This window comes from Carcharodon carcharias, chromosome 7, assembly GCF_017639515.1.
Source record: "Carcharodon carcharias isolate sCarCar2 chromosome 7, sCarCar2.pri, whole genome shotgun sequence".
Classification (NCBI taxonomy): Eukaryota; Metazoa; Chordata; class Chondrichthyes; order Lamniformes; family Lamnidae; genus Carcharodon; species Carcharodon carcharias.
Genome location: NC_054473.1, coordinates 130,159,000 through 130,182,026, shown reverse-complemented (window position 1 = coordinate 130,182,026; position 23,027 = coordinate 130,159,000). Strand labels below are relative to the sequence as shown.

The following is a 23,027-nucleotide window of genomic DNA, read 5'->3' as shown; positions in this document are numbered from 1 at the left end:
AAAACCTCACCAACAGGTGGGATGAGATTTCATGAGGGTTTTCAAATTTGTAAAAAAAATGTTTAAATAAAAGAAATTGACATGTCCCAGTTCAGGTGACAGTGTCACATGAGGGGCCATGTCAGGAATATTTTTTCTACCTTGGATTAACTTTTGAATCTTGAGCTGATCTCCCTGAGGTGGCACGGCTCCTGGCTCAGGGAATACACCCCCGCCCGCACAGGAAGCGCACAGCGCTTCCAGGCAGATGCCACGTTGGGCGGGCCTTAGTTGGCCCGCCCACATAAAATGGCAGCACGTCCCCACCTGGGGGTGCCAATCGGGAATCCACCCGCTCCCGCACAACCCCTCCAATGGTGGGAAAATCCTGCCCCTGGAAATGATGCATAAGCCACATGACTGATCCTTTGTGTCAAGGAGACTGAGCTAAGAGGGACATGTGGAGAAACCTTGAAGTTTCAGCTCTCAAGGAAGGTGACTGAGAAGCAGCACTACTACAAACTAAACCTTGATAGTAGGAAATTAGCCAATGGAAAACTTAGGACCAGTGCCACAAAACTTCACTGCACCAAGAAAGATCAACACAATGGTCCTGAATTTCCTCAGAGTGGCAATCAGCTTCAGATTGCCACTCCATGCCCAATTGCTTGTGTTAACTTTTTTTCTCAGCCTGTCTCGCCTGACTTGCTGACTCAGGCCGGGCGAGGTCCAGGCACTGCACCCACACCTGGTAGCATCGGAGTGCAGGAGAGTCGAAGTGAAGGAGACCACGTTCCCTTTTTTACAGCTCCAGCTGCCTTAAACCAGGTAAGTTTAAAGGTCCCTTGAAATTTAAAGGTCCTTACCAGGCCAGGGAAAAAGTAAGCGTTTAAGGTAAGTGAATAGGATTTGGGGTGTGAAGAGGATCAGAGGTCAGGAGGGAATTGGAGGTCATGGGGGGTCGGAAATCAGGGGGAGCTGAAGTTGGGGGGTTGAAAGTCGGGTGTCGGAGTTTGGGGGGTTGGATGTCGGGGGGGATCAGATGTCAGAGGTTGGGGTAGTGTGTCAGGCATCAGTGGTGGGGAAAGGTGTGGGAGGGGGTGTCGTGCTTTGGGTGTGGGGGTTTGTCGGTCCTTGGGGGGATGGGGGAAAGTATCGGTGGGGGGGTTATCAGGCCTTGGTAGGGTGGATGTAGGGCCTGGGGGTGGGGTGGGGGGGTGTGGGGCGGTTGTCGGGCCTAAGTGTTGGTGAGGGGTCAGGCCTCGGATTGGGTTGGGTCTGGAACGCGCGAGTTTGGGGATGTAGGGCCTGCCGTTGCAGGGAGGAATCCTGTGCAGATGGGGGAATCCCATAGGGCCGTGGTGGGAGACTTCTGGAGAGTCAGGGGTAGGGGAGTTCAGCTGGTGGGATAGTCACGGGGTGGGGGAGCCCCCCCCCCCCCCCCCCCCCCCCCCCGCCACCGCCAGGGGCGGGCAGGTGGGGGAGTCCTGTGGGGATCTGTACAATAGTTACCCAGAAGTCAGAAGTGGTTTTAATTCTAACTTTTTCTGGGTAACTAATGATGTAACCCAGTCGGAACCATCCAAGGTTTGTGATTTAAATCGCATTTTCGGATAGTTCCTAGCACAGCACAATTGCCCATCGGAAGTTTGCACTTCTGGGCAATTGCCGAGTAAACCTTACCTGTGAAGCTCCGAAGGGGATCCCCCAGCGCGGACCCGTGGGGTACCCCCCCAATCCGACACTGGGGAGCTCAGAAGTTATGGCCCAATGAGTCGGCATGCCATGATGGGGGAAACTGGATGCTGTGATGGGAGACTGTAGGATTTTCCCAGATGGACAAGCTAAAATGGATCATCTGTAATTAGATTGTAATGAGTAGTTCCTTTGTGAAGGCATAGTATAAATATGTACCATGTTTGAGATACTAAAGTGTATCTTTTACACTTAATGCAGTTGTGTGTGGTTTTTTTAAGAAGGAATCTCTGGCGAGAACAAACCACAGCCTCCACCTCAATCTCTGAAACTTTCTGCACTAGCCAATATGGCTAAAGCCTGTACAGGCAGTACTGCAGGTAAAATTTGATATTCCTCCAGCTTTTAAAATTTATCTACTGTGGAGGGTGGCAGTTATTGGATTTTTGCAGTTATGAAAGTATGTTACCCACCATGTAATTTTCTCACCTTTCCCTTTCTTGCTGGTTACAGTTCCATGGGCATCAACCACCACATTTTACCTCACACAAGAGGTACCCCGCTTCACGTATGAACCCTTTCATTGATTTCCAGCAGCCTACTTGACAGTGGGCCTATTGCAGCCAAAATGTTATCCTGATTTTAACTACATGAAAACAGTGACTCCTGCAAAAGTAATCCATCCCTTGTGGAATGTTTGGGATATTTGGAGGATACAATAAGGTGCTAAACAATTGCAAGTTTGTCTTTGTCACCTGACATTGACACCTATGCATTTTTAGCAGCGGTCCCTGGATTGAGATCAGTTCTAGTGGCCCTGCTCCCTCATGTGAAATGAGCTAACTCACTATGGAATCTGTATGGCTTAGTTCCACTTTGGGCAGAAGCTATTACAAGCTAACTGCATCTTGTACTAACAAATACAGGAGTTGTATTGCAAGTACAGAATTTATATAGCATATCATTGGTTGGTTTGCATTTAATTTACTGTATCAAAACAGAAGGCACACCAACCCTGATTTTCCCTTTCCCTTTCATAAATAATAATTCCAGCAGTAATCCGCCTGACCATTTCTTAATTCTTTCATGGGACATGTGCATCACTGGCTATGCCAGCATTTATTGCCCATCCCTGATTGTCCTTGAGAAGGTGCTGGTGAGCTGCCTTCTTGAACTGCTGTAGGTACACCCACAGTCATGTTGGGGAAGGAATTCCAGGATTTTGAGCCAGTGTTAGTGAAGGAACAGCGATATATTTCCAAGTCAGGATAGTGTGTGACTTGGAGGGGAACTTGCAGTTGGTGGTGTTCTCATGAATCTGCTGCCCTTGTCCTTCTAGATGATAGAGGTTGTGGGTTTGGAAGGTTAGATTCACATCATGCAACTGGATCTGTGAACTGGAACTAAGGCAATTTAATGATGGCACAATATGGTTTGATGAAACTTTCATGTTGTAAGGAAGGTTTTGTGGTAGATACCATTCCTTATAGTCAATGTCAATTGGATGGTGTACAGATAACCATAAAGGTTTAGGGAATGTTCAGATTGAATGCCCTCCCATCTTGGCTTGAAGTTAACTAACTGTACAATAGAGCATGACGTAGAGACACCCAATGATTTAGTGATTAAATATGCCCATGTGGTATGGATTTGTACAGACTGGAAGGTGCCAAGTTCAGTCCTCAATTTCTAGCATGGTAATAGGATGCTACAATTGGTACTTTTAGCTAAGGAGGAGGAAAGTCTGCCAAAGTACCTGAGAACTGTGAACTGTGAAAAGTTGTTGCTTTCAGGAGAGGAGGGACACAAATTGAAACAATAACAATTATCCCAGGTACAAATGTCATTTGTGCAGAAGAACTAAGAAGAGAAGAAAAAGAATTTGGAAACTAGGATCCAGATATTTGAATATTTTTTAATAAAGTGTCTTCATTTATTTATTCAGATAAAGAAGAAAATTCTGAAGGACAGTTGTTCAAGAATGCAGAATCTGACAGTGAAGAAGAAAGAAAAATACAAGAAATTACATCAGGAGGTGTCCAGAGAATCCTGCTTCCTCTTTCACGCAGGAAACATTTGCAACAAGGGAGCAAAGAGCAGAGTTTAAATCCTGTACCAGTTCCAAGAAAGTTTGTAGCATTGCAAAAAAGCATTGTTCAGGATGAAGTTCCCAGCACTGAGAAGCATACATCACCAAATTCAACACCAGTGATGAAACTGGACAATGAGGAGAAGAATGAAGAATGTTCAGCTTTTGAAGGTATAGCTAACCATTTCATTTTTGTTTGAAATTCAGAAACGTAGCTAAAGGGTTAAGACACAAAGTTAGGGAAGTGATTTGTTATCACTCTGTTTTCATGGCCTGGACCATTTTACATAGAATTTCAATACAGGTAGCATACTATCTGTACCACTTAGTACACATAGAAAATCATATATAGGCACATACAACAGCAAATCACATACACAACACATACTATACATAGCAAATCGTATACACAACATATACTATACATGGCAACTGTGGAATTTGTTGTGATATACTACACCATACCAAGTCAATTGCACTACTTATGGTATAAATCAAAGTAAGGAGATAATAGCTAAACTAAGAAGCTCTGGTGCCAAACTCAGGTTTAGTAGGTAACTAAATTGCAGATGTTAGCATGAATTCATCAGTTTCCTGTCTGTGGAATATAGAAAAAACCTATTTCCACCATCTTACTCGTTGTTTGTTTGACCAAAGGCCTCAGGGAACTCTTAGGATCCATACGCCACCATGTTTGAGGTTTTACTTGAAGTGGTGCATAAAAATGTTCCATGGCTGTAAGAAATTAAAAGCAAAATGTGTAAATAATAGCCTACAGAATTTAGCAGGTAACCATTACTCTTCAGTGACAAATAGATGAACCCCCGTTCAGTGATTGTTAGATGTACCTCAATTTCAGACTTAACTCATTGTTACTCAGTATCTATCATTGAGACTTTCTCCAGCTCAGATCCAGGCCAGAAGGATGAGATGAAGGCCAGAAGTTAATGCTTCCTACGGAGGCGAGTTTGGAGATGGAGGTGGATTGTCAGGTTGGCTTATGCCTTCCTTTGGGTGGGTTGGGGGGGGGGGGGGGGGGGGTGCCTTGTTCAAAGGTACTTAGTGCCTGATCAAGGGCCCTGGCATTGGGAAGGGGGCCCTGTTGAGAGCCACCCCTTCCCTTCTGATCCCTCAACCCCCAGCCGGCAACACCCATCCCGCTCTCAGTCGCCTATGGCCTGGGGCCCTTGGTGATTCTATGCAGCCACCACTCCCAGTGGCACTGCTGGCAGTAGAAAGCTGCCAGCCTCTGATGGGGAACTTAATTCCATCAGGCCTGCAATGGAGGCAACATGGGACTCCCCATCTTTCTCCAACAGGCAAGCGAGTCCCCCATCACCAAGATTAAATTCTGCCTAAAGTGTTTTCTTCTCCTGAGTGCCTCGGAGATACATTGAATGCTGCTGTGGAGACATCAAAGGTACAGAACACTTTATTCTCTGACCTGGATGGAATGTGGTGCTGGATTTGCAACAAGGCTGGGTGGGAATGGAAATCAGCTACTTTTTATTAAAAAACTTGCCTGTGTTGATCAATGCGTATTTCCCTATTTCTAGATATAAATCACCTTGCTTCACAACCACATGAGAAGCCCTTTCTCCAAAAGAGAATTCTGTCTGTCTCTGAAGAACAGTTGGATCAGCTGAGCAGCCCAGTAGAACCAGAAGGTAGGAAATTGGCAGATCTTCTTGCTTGGAAAAGGAAAACTAGATTCTTATTTATTTTCAAGATAATTTATGCAGTTTGGTTTTCGTCTACCATGGCCCCATCCCCAGGCATGCAATCTGCCATCACCAATCTGAAACCAGCCGCTGAGTTGAGTGGTGGTGATCCTCTAGTTCCCTCCCCCTTCCTGTGGAACAGGCAGGTTTTCTGCTCATTGGGCCATTACCTCACTGCATTCTAACGATATATAATGATTTGAAACTGGCAGCACACAGAGGCTAATGAACTGTGAATATGGATTGGTAGCACAAGCCTCCACATTAATTTCCTATTGATCATTCAATTTTGGAACATCAGATACCATTCAGCTTAGTGTATCTGTGCCTCCTCTTTGCTAGTGCATTAGTCTGCTCACTCCCCATTGCCTATACATCTTTATACCACATGGCAACATGATCAGGAACTTTATAAAATTATGAAGCATTTTTAAAGAGTGAATAGGGAAAGGTGGTTTCCTCTAGTTGGGGAATCAGTGATAAGCAGTTACCAATTAAAAATTGTACATAGAAGAGTGAGAAACTAGGAGAAATTTCTTTATTTGTTGGAACCTGGATTTCTTTTCTGTAAGAGTGGCTGAGATGGAGATGATTTCAGCTTTTAAGGAAAAGTCAAACGCTTGAAGCAGCAAAAGGAAAATCAGAAGTCATTCATCCCAAATTACCCACATGCAGTTCCCCCTCAGCCAGCCATAAATTAGCAGTTAGATCATGATAACAGTTCTCCAGCCTGCCGCTGTGGCTGGAAAAGATGTGTGTTTAGGGAAACCAGATGAGGAATAAAGAGGGAGAAAATAAGTGCAAACAAAATGAGTAAATTAATGCTGTGAAAAGCAGCAGGCCAGTGTTTGAGTCATGTAGATGACTCAATGAGTGCCCTGGAAGGGCTGTTCCACTTTCTGAAGATGATCAGGTGTGGCAACTGGCAGCATTCTAGTGTCGAGCTGATGTGGCCATTCTTCACATGGAAACCATCAATGATTTCCCCCTCCCTAATTCAGTTTGCTGATGGCAGTTGCAGCATTCTACTGCGACACTCGCTGAAATCAGTTAACATGGCATAGACTGAAAAATGCATCACCATATCTGTCCATTAACATACCGTGCCATCAGAGAAGCCTATTCTGGAGTTTCGCTTGATAACTTTTCAAAATTGCAGCGTATTTATGTCAAACTTTCTCCGGGCAGATTAACTGGATGGAGTTGACTCCACAGAGGTGTAAACTGTGTACAATTTGTGGAAGGTTCCCTTCACGGATCAAATGGCTTTCACTCGCTCCACATGTCGTAAGCCAATGACTCCTCCATTTTATGCCATGTTGTTTTAAATCGAGAATCTACTATATTATTGTCATAAAACTCTTTATCAACAATAGATTTAAAGGCTCCTTTGCCAAGAAAACCAAGAACCCTTATCAGGGCAAGAGTACAATTGGAAGCAAGTAGAAAAAAAGAACATCCCAGATCAGAGGGTGAGTTTTTTGCCCAGTAGGGTATAAGTTTGGTGGCGTACACATTTCTCAACAGCTGCCTATATTTTTGGGATACTGGTTCATGTTGAGGCTATGGACAGAGGCCACAGAGAGAAAACACTGACCATGCTGAAGCTTTTTCTCTTCCCCCTCAAAATAGACTCTCGAGCTTGGAATGTGGATTGGTACATATTGAATACCAGATATTATATTGTCATTAACAGCCTGGGTACTAATTAAGTTCCTATAGAACAAACATTTGTCCATCATAAACTATTTTACTTGATACTTCACGGAAGCCATTTGATACTCATTTAAAAAATTAAGTCTGGTGACCTTACATTTGTGAATGTGAAGAATGTTAGCAGTGGGAAATGGAGCACGTTCCCATTTTTGATTGGAAAGTGATCCACTGCATTTTATAATGATTTTCTTTATCTGTCTTTGCTATAATAATATCAAATATAATGAATATAATCACTTACATTTTGTGATCTTAATACTTGAGAATCTTAGTGTTATTAAGGTCATATACTTAAATGATTTTGGACGTCATATATGAAAAGTCCTTGGGCTTCTGCCATGAGAACACTTTTGGACTATTTTCTAAATGGGGAGAGAATTCAGAAATCTGGAGTGCAAAGGGACTTGGGAGTCCTAGTCCAGGATTCTCTTAAGGTTAACTTGCAGGTTGAGTCGGTAGTTAGGAAGGCAAATGCAATGTTGGCAATTATTTCGAGAGGACTAGAATATAAAAGCAGGGATGTGCTGCTGAGGCTTATTAAGGCTCTGGTCAGACCACATTTAGAATATTGTGAGCAATTTTGGGCCCCGTATCTCAGGAAGGATGTGCTGGCCCTGGAGAGGGTCCAGAGGAGGTTCACGAGAACAATCCCAGGAATGAAAGGCTTAACATATGAGGAACATTTGAGGACTCTGGGTCTATACTCGATGGAGTTTAGAAGGATGAGGGGGGATCTGATTGAATCTTACAGAATACTGTAAGGCCTGGATAGAGTGGACGTGGGGAAGATGTTTCCATTAGTAGGAGAGACTAGGACCCGAGGGTACAGCCTCAGAGTAAAGGGAAGATCTTTTAGAACAGAGATGAGGAGAAACTTCTTTAGCCAGAGAGTGGTGAATCTATGGAATTCATTGCCACAGAAGGCTGTGGAGGCCAGGTCATTGAGTGTATTTAAGACTGAGATAGATAGGTTCTTGATTGGTAAGGGGTTCAAAGGTTATGGGGAGAAGGCGGGAGAATGGGGTTGAGAAACTTATCAGCCATGGTTGAATGGCGGAGCAGACTCAATGGGCCAAATGGCCTAATTTCTGCTCCTATGTCTTATGGTCTTATGGATCTTAAAAAGTGAAAATTGAGTGCGGAATGGTAGACACTGAAGTTCTTACAAGCATTAAAACTTTTCATTACTTTTGTCCCTTCTTGTTTGGGGTTTATATACAAACATAAAGGTTACAAAAATTATGTATTCATTTTATCCTTAACTTTTTGTTACAATGGCCTCTATACACGATTTCCAAACCTGTGTCAACAATAACAATTTGCAGTTATATATATATCAACATAGTAAAAGGTCCAAGGCACATCACAGGAACATTATCAAATAAAACATGTCACTAAGCCACGTTAAAAGATAATAGGACAGATAATCAAAAGCTTTTTTTAGAATTCTTTCAAAGGACGTGAGCAGGTGTGCATCCCTAATTACCCTTGAGAAGTTGGTGGTGAGCCGCCCTTTTGAACCACTGCAGTCCATATGGTGTAGGTATACCCTCATGGAATTCTAGCTTTTTAAACCCCAGTGACAGTGAAGGAGCAGTTATGTAGTCCCAAGTCAGAATGGTGTGTGATTTGGAGGGGATCTTAGGGTGGTGGTGTTCCTGTGCATCTGCTGCCGTTGTCCTTCTAGGTAGTAGAGGTAGTGAGTTTGGAAGGTGCTGTCAAAGGAGGCTTGTCGAGTTGCAGCAGTTCATCCTGTATATGGCGCACACAGCTACTGGTGGTGGTGGAGGAGAGAGTGAATGCTTAAGGCGATAGATAAGGTGTCAATCAAGATGCTAGGGCTGCTTTATCCTGGCTGGTGTCGAGTTCTTGAGTATTGTTGGAGCTGCATTCATCCAGGCATGTGCAGGGTATTCCATCACACTTCTAACTTGTACCTTGTAGATGATGGAAAAGCTTTGGGGAGTCAGGGGGTGATTTAGTTGCCGCAGAACTCCCAGCCTCCAATCTGTTCTTGTGGCCACAGCATTTATATGGCTGGTCCAGTTCAGTTTCTGGTCAATGGTAACCAGGGCCAGGAGAGAAAGCATGGGACTGATGCTTCTCCAGGTTCCTTATTCCAACCCCCCGCCCCCCCCAAACACCCATTTAACCCTTCCCCTCACACCCTTCTGGTGCATGGAATTGGGAACTATTGTCACAGTGGGGTCGAACTGTTTTATATCAGTTTAGTAATTCTTAGCTTTTGTACGCTATGCTTCTATTTATAGAGCCCATTGAAAGCCCAGATACACTTTATAACCACGGTTTTGTAAAACAATTACACACATTTGGTCATTCATATTATGCAACCAACTCCACTTCTTTGAACCTGGCCCTATGCAACATTCAGATAGCAACATCCAAGAGACTTGAAATTCGCAAGCACCTCAAACAAAAATCCCACGCACAAATGAGAAAATCTTGAACGAACAGTGACGTATTCTATTGGTGCATGTCTCCTGGTTTCATTTCCAAGTTTAAAAATGGCAAAACCTTCCTGTAAATTAGCACCAACCAATTCACCTGCAATAAAGTGCAATTTCTGGCTACACAAGTGGGCTTTGTTAACAGAAAAATTACATTTTTCATTGAGTAAATTTTTTTTCTCATTTTAAATTAAAACTAACCACACTTACAAATGGTCAGCATGGAGCGTATAATGGGACAGCAAAGTACTGCAGATACTGGAAATCAGAAAAATAAACAAAGAATGTTGGAAATACTCACTAGGCCAGGCAGCATCTGTGAAAAGAGAACGAGGGCCAGCGCTTCAGGTCCACGATCTGCACTAGTTCTGATGAAGGGTCACTGACCTCTGTTGCTCTCTGCACAAATGCCATCAGACATGCTGAGCATTTCCAACACTTTCTGTTTCTATTGGAGCAAACATAACCCTTTTTGCCAGCCCTCAAAAAGCAATCAGACTTCTTGTGAGCCTTTCATTCCCCTTCAGCAAGAAACCTCGCAGCAGCTGCCTGAGATCTGGTTTGGCAAAACATTAAACATGAATTTTTTTAAAAAGGCTAAGGAATGAAGAAAACATAAACAACTGCTCAGCAAGTAAAAATCAATGTCAGTGCAATAAATTGATAATTTAAAAAATGAGTAATTAATAGAAATGACCATTAAAAAATGCCAAGCAGCAGAGCTAACTAATTAAACCTTTTTACCTCTTCACTTAAGAAGTAGAACTAGAGAGCGACAGACTAGACTCCAAGTCCTGATCACCCGGGAAGGGGCAGGGGAGCAGGGCTGAGCTAAGGAGTTGGGTTTAAGTAACACCAATCTTGTGTTTGCCTCTGTTGACGTGCACTCTGAGCTGGCCTTGGCAAAATTCATACAAAACGGGGATAGGAAGCATGTTGCTCTTCAGCCTGGGTTTTCATCCTGTCCCAGCCCAGTGTGTGATAGGTATTTTGGGGAGGGTGTATGTGTTTGTGTGTGTCCACACCAAGCAGCCTGTGTGTGTGTGTATGTGTGTGCGCCTGTGTCCAGCTCAGTTCCAGTCTCAGGGTTCGTTCTCATTCTCACACACCCACTCACTACCCCGACCTGGGCTCGGGAGGTTTGGAAATTTCCTCACTCAGGAGCAGTTCGGGATGGCTGTGAAGTTGGCAATACGCACTTCCTTTCCACCCTGTCTAACACTCCAGCTGTCCCACGCCTTGCTGTTGCTCCAGCTGCTGCTCCTCCTGGTCTCCCCGGCCTGTTCCACCATCTTGATGTCAAGGGTGACTCCTGTAGTCATTTAGTCGGCTGGTGCCTGTGCAGGTGAACAAGAGCGTGGCCAAGGATAGCCTACATCCTCCAGAATGTACCCTGACTATCAAAACAAATGGTTGTATGGATTTTGGCTCTTGTTCCAGGACAATTGGATCTCACATACCAGAACTTTATCCTGGAGCAGAGCACCACTGCATGCTTATGTGCAAGTACAGTGAGAGGGGGTGGTGCTGCCAGTAAACCAAAGGCAAAGGCTGCAAGTTGAGACAGGGTCCTGGCACAGGGTCCCCTTTCCTGGTACTTGATGGTAACCCCCAGGATTCAGCAATGCTATTAAATGTTAAGGGGAAATAGATGGTCATTGCCTGGCACTTGTGTTACTTGCCACTTGTCAGCGAATGTTGTCCAGGTCTTGCTGGATATGGACAAGGATGGCTTCAGCATTTGATGAATTGGGAATAGAACTGAGCATTGTGCAATCATCAGCGAACATCTCCACTTCTGAGCTTATGATGGAGGGAAGGTCATTGATGAAGCAGCTGAAGCTGGTTGGGCCCAGGACACCACCCCGAGGAACTCCTGCAGTGATGTCCTGGAGCTGAGATGATTGACGTCCAACAACCACAACCATCTTCCTTTGTGCTAGGTATGTCTCCAACCAGTGGAGAGTTTTCCCCTGATTCCCATTTACTTCAGTTTTGCTAGGGCTCCTTGATGCCACACTGGGTTAAATGCTGCCTTGGTGTCAAGGGCAGTCACTCTTACCTCATCTCAAAGAGATTTCAAGGAGGATCTTATCAGAGGATAGAGAGGCAGAGAGGTTTAGCTAGGGTATTCCAGAGCTTTGGGCCTAGGCCCTGTAGGCATGACTGGCAATGGTGGAACAATTAAAATCAGGGAGATGAAAGAGGCAAGAACTAGAGGAGCTGGATTGTAGGGCTGGAGGGTGTTGCAGAGATAGGGAGGGGGCAAAGTCATGGAGGGATCTGAAAACAAGGATGAGAATTTTGAAACTGCACATTGCCAGACCAGGAACTGATGTAGGTCAGTGAGCACAGAATGATGAATGAATGGAGGAGTAGGTGCAGATTCAGATAAGACAGCAGAGCTTTGGACAAGTTCAAGTTTATCTAGTCTGGAAGATGGGAAGCTGGCCAGGAAAGCATTGGAATAGTCCAAACTTAAGTGTCATAAAAGCATGGATGAAGGTTTTGGCAGCAGTTGAGCTGAGACAAGGACAAAGTGATGTTCTGGGGGTGGAAGTAGATGGTGTTAGTTATGGAATGGTTATGTGGTCAGAAACACAAGTCAGGGTTAAATAGATGTCAAGATTGCAGCCTCAGTGGCCAAGGAACAGAGTTTGTGATGGGGGCCAAAAACAATAGCGTTGGGCTTCTCAATACTTAATTGGAGGGGGTGGGGGGGCAGATTTCTGCTCATCCAGGACTGGATTTTGAACATGCAGTGTGACAATCAGAAACAGTGGACAAGTCAACAGAGATGGGTGTCATCCATATATATGTGGAACCTGACATCATCACTGAGTGAGAGGGTGTATGAGAAATTCAGGGTGACACAGAGATAATTAGCCTTGAAGGACCATAGGCATCTCTCTCTATTAGAGAGGGATAATTGGTTTTACAGCTTGAGAGGCAACATTCCACATTAAGCATGGGGAAAGGTAAGGAGGCAGGCCTTCATGATCTACCACAGCCAGGGGATTGAACCTATGCTGTTGGCATTGTTTTGCACCACAGTCTAGCCATCTTATAACTGAGGTGACTGACCCCCACGACTCAAACAGCTGATAAGGCTTTCTGCCTGCGCTGTACTGTAAAGAGGCTTTCTGGTGGATCTTAGCTACAAATTATTTGTGATTACCCTTTCTTCAAGGGTAGCAGACATGGAACCAACCAGTTTGAGCAAAGTCACTCATGGCTAATAGAAATAAGACAATCCCCTAATCTGAGCTTTGGTGAGGCTGTAGTCTTTCTTATTCAAGGTTCCATGGGGGCATTAGTCCTGACATCCATGATCTTTCAGTGAAGCCTCTTACCTAACAACATGCAGAACAGATAAAACTTTTCAGATCTGTTAAAATGATGCTGGAATTGAATGCCACGTATGAATTCCACAGAAACATGGCTACCGACTTATCTAAAACTTTAATTGCAGCAAAGTACGGTAACATACTTTCAAATCATCCAAAATAGCTGTGAATCAACCATGCAAATCTCTCTATCTTGTGCTACATTATTTAAAAACAGCAACCCTGACATTTCCAAGGCTCCAGCTCTGCCAAATTGATGAGGTCATGTAATGTTATCAGGAGGTCAGTCCAGGCCGATCTCAAATAGAAATTCCCCATGACATTTTCCTCCTCCATCACCAGGTCCCCCTCCTCCCCCCCACCCCCAGTGATTTAGGATGGAGGTTAAACAGGACAGACATTTAGCAGAACTGGTTCTTCTGCCATCTCCATCTATTCTCTACCTTCTCTGTTGTATTTTTTTCCAAATAGATGATTAACTGCAGATAAACTGTTCAAAAGAGGAGTGTCTACTGCATTCTTGTTCTGTATTAATATCTGACCATTAATTTACAGATGAATGTGAAACCCACACAGCAGAACTGTTACCTCCAGTGACCTCTAAAGACACAGAAGAAACAACTGCAATTTTAAAAGAAAATATTTCTGATCAGTGCTAATGGACAGAACACCTAACAGACTTTCTAGGGTAAAACGCTTGCGTACTATTGGACTAGATTTTGGAGAATTGTGGAGATTGTGTCCCATATAGCTGCTTGGAATATCTCTGCAAAAACCAACAGGGACAGGAAATTATTTCCATTTAATCAAATTTTTGATAAATATAAACCAGGAAGTGGGGAAGGAAGTCAGGAAAATTACAGTCACCAGAGAAGTGGTACTGAGTAAATTGTTGGAGCTGCAGGCTGACAAGTCCTGATGGACTTCACTCTAGGGTCTTAAAAGAAGTATCTAATGAGATAGTTGATGCATTGGTTTTAATTTTCTGAAACTCCCTAGATTCGGGGAAGGTTCCATTTGATTGGAAGATAGCGAATGTAACTCCATTATTCAAAAAGGGAGGGACACAGAAAGTGGGAAACTACAAGCCAGTTAGCTTAACATCTGTCATAGGGAAAATGTTAGAAGCTATTATTAGAGAAGATATAACAGGGCAGTTGGAAAAGCTCAGGATCATCAGGCAGAGTCAACATGGTTTTGTGAAAGGGAAATTATGTTTAACCAACTTATTGGAGTTCTTTGAGGAAGTAATATGTACTGTGGATAAAGGGGAACCGGTGGATGTACTGTACTTAGATTCCCAGAAGGCATTTGATAAAGTGCCACATCAAAGGTTATTGCGGAAAATAGAAGCTCATGGTATAGGGGGTAACATATTGGCATGGATAGAAGATTGGCTGGCTAACAGGAAGCAGAGTAGGCACAAATGGTCTTTTTCATGTTGGCAAGATATAACAAGTGACATGCCACAGGGATCAGTGCTGGGACCAAAACTATTTACAATTTATATAAATGACTTGATTGAAGGGTGGTTGCCAAATTTGCTGATGACACAAAGGTAGGTAGGAAAGTAAATTGTGAAGGGGACATAGGGGACTACAAAAAATATAGTTAGGTTAAGTGAGGGCAAAGATCTGGCAAATGGAGTATAATGTGGGAAAACGTGAAATTGTCCATTTTGGCAGGAAGAATAAAAGAGAGGCATATTATCTAAATGGTGAGAGATTGCGGAGCTCTAAGGTGCAGAGGGATCTGGGTGTCCTAGTGCATGAATCACAAAAGGCTAGTATGCAAGTACAGAAAGTAATTAGGAAAACTTACAGAATTTTATCATTTATTGCGAGGGGAATTGAATACAAAAGAGTTTATGCTTCAGTTGTACAGGGCACTAATGAGACAATATTTGGAGTACTGTGTACGGTTTTGGTCACCTTATTTGAGGAAGGATGTTAATGCTTTTGAAGCAGTTCAGAGAAGGTTTACCAGACTAATACCTGGAATGGATGGGTTGTCTTATGAGGAAAGGTTGGACGGACTAGGCTTGTATCTGCTGGAGTTTAGAAGAGTAAGAGGCAACTTGATTGAAACATATAAGATCCTGAGGGGTCTTGACAGGGTGAATGCGGAGAGGATGTTTCTTCTTACGGAGGAATCTAGAACTAGAGGTCACTGTTTAAAAATAAGGGGTCACCCATTTAAAACAGAGATGAGGAGAAATTTTTTTCACTCAGAGGGTTGAGAGTATTTGGAACTCATCCTGAAAAAATGGTGGAAGCAGAATCTTTGAATATTTTTAAGGCAGAGGTGGATAGATCCTTGCTAAGCAAGGGGGTGATAAGATATCGGCAGTAGGTGGGGTGCAGATTTCAGTTTACTACCAGATCAGCCACGATCTTATTAAATGGCAGAGCAGGCTCGAGGGGCTGAATGGCCTACTCCTGCTGTTGCTCATATGTTCGTATTTTCACATAAATTGTATCACAGAAAGGAAGGATATAAAATATACATAAGCTGCATGTACATAGATTTGACCATCTAATGATCGTTTTTATAGATACTCTATTGGCTGCATTATACCTATTTTATGTTTGGAACTGGAACAGGAATTCAGAAACAAGCAACTGGATGCACTACCTCTTTTTCCTGAAATTGTCCAGTTTATCCTTCAAGATGATTTTGCAGACTGGAGATATTAAAGTAGGTCCTGGTGGAGAAAAAATTGCCATTCAGAGCTCCCCATCTCCGAGCAGATTTAGCAGTACCTCATCGTACCTGCCATAATAAGTCCTTGAAGGGAAAAGTAAAATATATCGTTATATATCTGTCCTGATGTGCTTGCTAATATTTTTTGTTATAAGTTTACCAAAGCAAAAAGAGAGGCCAAGTGTACTAAAGAATGGTACACAAGGTGCTGCCACTGTCAGAAAATATGGCAAACCTTTGGAATCTGTAAGTGGCACAAACTCCTCATTCAGTCTACTTGGAATGAACAAAATCCAGGGACAAATTAGTGATATTTACAGCCATAATTAAGGATCAAATTGACAAGATAATATTTTTATTCGTTCATGGGATGTGGGCATTGTCCATCCTTAAATTGCCCTTATTTTCAGAGGGCATTTAAGAGTCAATCACATTACTGTGGGTCTGGAGTCACATGTAGGCCAGACCAGGTAATGACAGCAGATTTCCTTCCCTAAAGGACATTAGTGAACCAGATCATATTTTACAACAATCGGCAATAGTTTAGTGATCATTATGAAACTTTTTATTCATCAGCCATGGTGGGATTCAAACCCAGGTCCCAGAGCCTCTGGAATACCAGTTCAGTGAAAATACCACTATGCCACAGCCTCCCCGTGATCCTCCTGTGTCGACAAATGATTTTGGATGACCTCTGTTACAGCATTTGAGAGGTGCACCAAATCAATATGGGGCAAAGGATGGGATCAGCTTTGATTGTTTAAACTTGCCTTGCCCTCTTCCTCTTGTCTATTAGAGAACCACAGTGGAGGGTTAGATGGCAAAATATAAAACATGCATTAAAAAGATGGGAAATATGCAAAATAAGTTTCCTGGAGAAGGAATTGTCATTGTACTGGTACAGATTTTTGAAGCACCAATGGCCATTTCCAATAAAACAGGTCTCTCAAGAAGCTGTTTTAACCATCAGTTTGGGGATGCAACATTTAAACCCAGCTCCAATAGATAGTCAAAAGAGTAATGGATGTAAGGGAGAGATTGTCCCAAAAATAGTCTCAGTGACAAAATATTACAAGTATTAAACCCGACAGCAGAATCATGAATTTCAGTAGAGAACTGAAACTCTCCTCCCATGCAAATCTTACAAAATATATTTTGTCAATGTGCTTTTCCAGAGCAATTTTCATATTAATAGCAACATGGTAAGGCTCAGGACAATTCAAGATTTATGATCCATAATATTAATTTCCGAGAAACTACAGAGAAGATCTTACTGCATTTCTTTCCCTCTGTGTGACTACTTGAGAGAACACGGACATAAATTTTGTCCCCAGAGCAATTGGGCATTGCAGAAAATTGCACGTTACAGGGCTTGCCTTGACAGTGCAGCACAATCATTGCTCACCATAACACATCAGAATCTGCAACTCTGCTATTATTTATACAATGTACCAACATTTCAAAGTTGATTTTCCCCAGCTTCCGGCCTGTGTCATAGGAATTCGAGTAAAACTTTCAGCCCCTCCAGCCTGCTCCATTTAATTAAATCATGGCTGATCTATACCTCAACTCCACCTACCTTCCTTAGCTTCATATGCTTTGATACCATTACCTTGCAAAAATCTATCAATCTTGGTCTCAAATGTTTCAATTGTCCCAGTATCCCTAGCCTTCTGGGAGAAGAGTTCCCAATTCCCAGTACTTGTCAGTAGACTATTTGATTACAAAGGCTAATTGGAAATCACATGCACAGCCATTTCTGCCCTCACCCAACATCATTGCACCTCCACTTTCTAGCAGCAGCCATTGTGCGGCAATCATAAATTGGAATACAATCTTACAATCTGACAATGTCATTAACTTCTTTATCCCAGGCATACTGACATCAATCACAAGAACAGAGTGGTCAGGCACTAGCAAATACATTTAGATGGAATGTTCTGGCTAGTACACTGGTATTGCCAACAGATTACAATAAAAGCAACTCACCTGTTTCACTCTCCCGTAACAAACAAAAATAAATTATTACTATAAACTGAGATGACTATTTTAGTGGGTTAATTCAGGATTAACGGATTGATCAACCTTTGTTTAAATATACAGTACTCATGCATTTTAAAATATATTAATTTAAAAAAAATAACATTTTTAAAAGCTCGCAACAGGGTAGATTACAATCAAAATGTTCACATATTTAATACCCTGGGTCTATAATAAAGTGAGAAAAAATCCAAGGGACAGACACACCATCCGTGGCTAACTAGAAAGGTTAAAGACAGTATCAGACTTCGAGAAAAATTATATAATTGTGCAATGATAGGTGGAAGGCCAGAAGATTGGACAGAATATAAGGAATAGTAAAAGATGACTAAAAGATTAATAAGGAGGGAAAAATTAGAGTACAAGAGAAAGCTAGCTAGAAATATAAAAACAGATAGTAAGAGTTTCTATAAATATTTAAAAAAGAAATTAGTTAAAATGAATGTTGGTCCTATAGAAAGTGAGTCTGGAGAATTGATAATAGAAAACAAGGAAACAGATGAATTGAACAGGTATTTTGCATCAGTCTTCAATGGCCTACCCCTGCTCCTGGCCGAATGGCCTACTCCTGCACTTGGCCGATTGGTCTAAGAGGTGACTTGAGTCTTTTGAACTCTCCTCCTGAATAAGCAGTGGTGGATAGATTCTTGGTAAGCCAGGGGGTAATAGTTTATTGGGGGTAGGCGAGATGCAGATTTGAGGTTACTATCAGATCAGCCATGATCTTATTAAAATGGCGGAGCAGGCTTGAGGGGCCTGATAGCTGACATATGCTCCTTGTTTGTATGTTCATATGTAATTCATGTATATGTCCAGATTTATAATGCTCATTTTTAAAAACTAATATGTCTGTTGTTACAGTTCAACCCTTCTCCTGGCACTCTTTACTGATGTTCATCCCAAAAGGCAGCTCCCACAACTACATTTGTATTTCTTATTAACTGAACCATACCTTATGAACGTAGTTATTTTTGGATTTGTTCTCAGAGTGTAGTGATTGAGTGGTTATAGTACAATTTAATGCACTAGTAAAAGTTGTTTGTCCAACACAACATATTGCCTTGAGATTCTTAGTCCTTTAAATGGATCTTTGTACAGAAAGTATACACATTTACCATCATGGAGTTATCTTGCCATGGTGACCTGGGAATGCAGTTTGTCCCAGGGAACTGAAGATGAGCAGCTTTCAAGGTCTTTACTCTTTTGAGTATAGCAATAAAACTATTTAAATATATTAACTAATTAACAGCTCCTTAAAAGGGTACTGTAGCAAAAATAATATTTAAAGGGAATGTATCAAATTTTAAATTAAAGTGACACTTTGTGGGCTGATGATGGACTCCTGCCCCTGCAGCTCCCATCAGTCACAGAAGCCTCAAGCATACCAGTGGACACCGCAGGCTTCATCTCCAAGGATATAATGACAGAAGAGGGGCAGGCAATCAGGATGAGCAACCTCAACTGCCCACTGCCTGGACCTCAAAAGGTCTTTATATTAAAAGATGCCCATAAGTCAAAAATGCTAACTGTGAGCCAGCAACAGCTTTCCTGACAGAGCATCCATCTCCTCACAGTTGCAAACACCATTCATTTTCCATCCTTTCCATGCCATCCCTTCGAGTAGCAGCTCTACACCAGACATTTTTATGTACTTTCCTCATCACATTCATAAACAGAATTGAAACCCCTTCCAGAAAGCAGTTAATAGAAATTTAATGCTTCCAGGCAGAGGCATCCATTTGTTTTGTCTACCAGACCTCTAAACAAATATAATAAGAATGTTACAACCCAAAACCGGGTAAGTCAAGATTATTTCATTGATCAAAATAGCTTAATGAGGTACGATGGGTAAATTCTCCTAAAACATATGGGAAGTCGGTGAAAATTAATTTAATGTACTAATCAGGCAACAAAAAGTCCAAGTCCAAATGGCTGGGGCCTTTGAAAATGGTTAGTACACAATTAAAAGAATTTTGAAGAGCAAAAGCCCTTCACAACTGATCAGTTCCTGCCATCCTCCAGTAATGTGGTCCATATAAAAGAATAAATTACCACAAGTTTGGCAATACCAAGAGTAGATACAAGATGTTGGGTGCTTGTGATCTTTACAACACAAGTTTGCATATAGGTTGCTATGATTTGCTCTTTTGGCCATATTTCTGCCAATCAATCAATTAGAACTCAGATGTAAAATATAAAGCATATTAGCAATGCAGAGAACTGGAAAACACATTGTGGACCATTTGCTCAGTCCTAAAGATAAAAACAAAACTATATCTATATTCCCTTACACCTGTCATTCACATTTTTCACCAGAAAAATTATCCACATGAGGAGCTTCCTTCCACCTTATACTTCTTTACGTTGCACTGTTCTATTTCAAAAGTCCAATTATTAGCTCCAATGATATAGTTCTCAATTCAAACATATTTACCAGTTCTTTATCAGTTTCACAAGATTTAGGGTGAAATTTTCCCAGAATTGCACTAAATGCAGTAGCGAGCAGGTAAAATGGAGTCCTACCCACCGATGAAAATGGTGGGTTTTCATTGCCATATCGTCCAGAGCCCACCTCATTATTTATTCACTTCCGCGAAACACACTGTTTCCATGGCGAGCGGTCTCTCATTCACCTGGCTGCCATCACTCCGCTGTTGCAAAACGCTGGCCACAATCTTTAAAAGGCAGCCGCCAGCACAGTGCTCATCGCCACCAGCTCATCACCGCTGCCCGGGAGACATGGCCTGCAAAGGAAAATAACCGCAGCACCCCCCCCACCACCAGCTTCAATGACAGGTTCCTCGAGCGACTGCTGGATGCTGTGGAGGCCCACTGGGATGTGCTCTACCCCTGCTCTGGCCTCAGGTTGGGTAACAATGTCACCAACCCGGCCTGGGAGGCGGTGGTCAGCGCGAAAGCTCTGCAGAGGAGGACAACCATCCAGTGCCGTTCTGACAAGGTAAGTCACTCTTTTCATCACTCCCATCTTACACACTCACAAACTCACCTCACATCCAAAGGACCCTCACTCACTGCCAGTGCAAGGGACATCACCATTCACTCTTTCACACACATCTGCATTGACCATCCTGTCCATGGGACCACTCACCACTGAGACAGGCCAGGCATACTTTTCATCTGGCCCGGCAGGCATCCTGATACATTCTCCCCATCTGTGTCTGTGCAGGACAAACTGGCTCATAACAGGAGGGAAAGGTCGCAAACAGGTGGAGGGATGCCGGAGATCAAAGATCTGACAGAATTCGAAAACAGAGTCATCCAGCTAGTCGGCGATGACCGGGACTGGTCCTGTGCTGTGCTGACAGTGAGGTTGGCGCTGGTCTACCAAGTGAGGATCCAACAGTGCAACATCCAAGAGATAAGCATGCCGCGAGTGATGTCTCCTCTTTCACAGGCCACTGCCATGCACTAATTATCTCCCCTTGCTTTTGTAGGCACATCTGCCAAACAGCCGACAGAGTCCATAACCCAGAGCCTCCAATCAAGCTCCAAAGAAACCTCTGAAGAGGAATCTGGAGATCCCTCCCTGAAATCCCATCACAGCACTCATTCACACCCTCCACCAGCGCAGAGACACACACACCTCGGTGGGACCCAGCTTTAGAGTAGCCTTGGGATCACAATCTGGTGAGCACATTGCACTTTCTGATCCACAGCAGGTGGAGACAGACTTCCCAAGTCCCCGGCACTCAGAGAATTGCTGGAGGCCAGAAAGTTGCTGAGTCAGATGACGAGCTTCTGGACTTGGTCATGTCACAGTTGCTGGAGCTGCAAAGGCAAGCTAGGGGACATCAGGAAGGGGTGTTCGCTGCACCCCTCAGATTGCAAGGCACGAAGGAGGAGTCCATCCATCTTCAGGCTTGAGGTGATAGTGCCAACATTGCAACGCACCGAGGTCAACACTGGTAGGATGGCGGCTGCCATGGAGACTTTGGTCCAGGACGTCACTACTGCACTGCTGCGTAGTGTCAACTCCATCGCTGATGCCATAGTTGGCCTCCAACAGTGTGCACGCGAGAGGGGTGCTGAGCAGCTCGATCTCACTCCACCTACCCCTTTCACTCACAGAGTCAGCCAGGGGCCCTCAGACACCCTCAGGGAGGAGGATCAGCTGTTGCAAACTCTGGAGCCATCCACCCAGGTGACTCTGGGAGTGACCGGCCCATCCGAATCCCCTCTTCCTGTGACCTCCGCAGTTCCAGCTTCACAAGCTGAGGAGGGTGCCACTACCACACAGCAGGACCCCAAAAGCAGGCCAGGTCCCAAGTCTCAGCCCTCCAAAGGACAGCCACCAGAGTCATCACAGACAGGGCGTCACAGTCAGCAGGCTACCTCCACCTCCGCTGTGGATGTCCGGGGAACACCAAGACGTAGCAGCAGGGTTAGGAAAGTTAGGTAAAAGTAGTTGCACAGCCTGGGCACAGGTGTTGATCACTTGTACATACTGTTCATTATTGTCAATAAATTCCCAAGAATGTCACCCTGCCTGTGGCTCCTTGTTCTGATGAGCAGTGTCCTTGTCACTCAGATGTGAAACCTTTCTGCACATGATAAAAGGCAGGTGTCTCAGTCCAGGGCCTCTTCCCTGTGCTCTCTGCAGCCTTCAGATCACAGTGATGGTCCTGCCTCATGCTCCCTGGAAACATTACTGATGCCGCACCTCAGCAGTGCTGGTCATTGCTGCCAGAATGTAGTGGGCAGGTGCCACAGAGTTCTCTCACTCTCTCTGTGTGCTCTCAGCACCTTTAAGGTGGGGCTGGCCCCCATCACACCAGCATCTGCGACCAGTGATGCTGTGCACCATCTCCTCAAGGGCTGAGGTGCTGAAGGCAGACACAGCATCAGATGTATCTAAAGTTTCATGGCTGCATCTCTGGGATGGCCCTGATCATGGAACACAAGTGAGCTGCCCTCGGCCAGACAGGAGTCAGACATTCACAGAGACTGTGAGAAAATCTATGGAGTGTCCTCACTGCATGTTGTCATCATCCTCCTGCGATCGAGCAACTATGAGGGCCTCCATTGCATCTCCATGACAGGAGCATTCTCACAGAGGGTATTGGCGCTGAAATAAGCCCGACTGGAGTCAAACATTCACAACTGCGATGTGAGGATCTACGGGGACACCTCACTGCATGTTGTCATCATCCTCCACAAATCTGGCAGCCATGAGGGCCTCCCGAGCGCGCCTGCCTCATCTAGCCACTGCGATAGCCTCATCCCCGTCATTGTCACCACAAAGGACCCC

The 23,027-nt window shown here is 43.7% G+C and overlaps 1 protein-coding gene across 1 annotated transcript in view; it reads left to right on the top strand.

Moving 5' to 3' along the window:
* Positions 1-23,027, top strand: part of carmil2 (capping protein regulator and myosin 1 linker 2) — a 180,505-nt gene that overhangs the window by 140,261 nt on the left and 17,217 nt on the right. The window contains exons 34-38 of the mRNA XM_041191410.1: positions 1,956-2,054; positions 3,620-3,934; positions 5,320-5,430; positions 6,861-6,956; positions 13,571-13,703. Of these exons, the coding sequence (XP_041047344.1) occupies positions 1,956-2,054; positions 3,620-3,934; positions 5,320-5,430; positions 6,861-6,956; positions 13,571-13,674 (725 nt within the window). The 3' untranslated portion in view covers positions 13,675-13,703. The remainder of the gene's footprint in view (positions 1-1,955; positions 2,055-3,619; positions 3,935-5,319; positions 5,431-6,860; positions 6,957-13,570; positions 13,704-23,027) is intronic.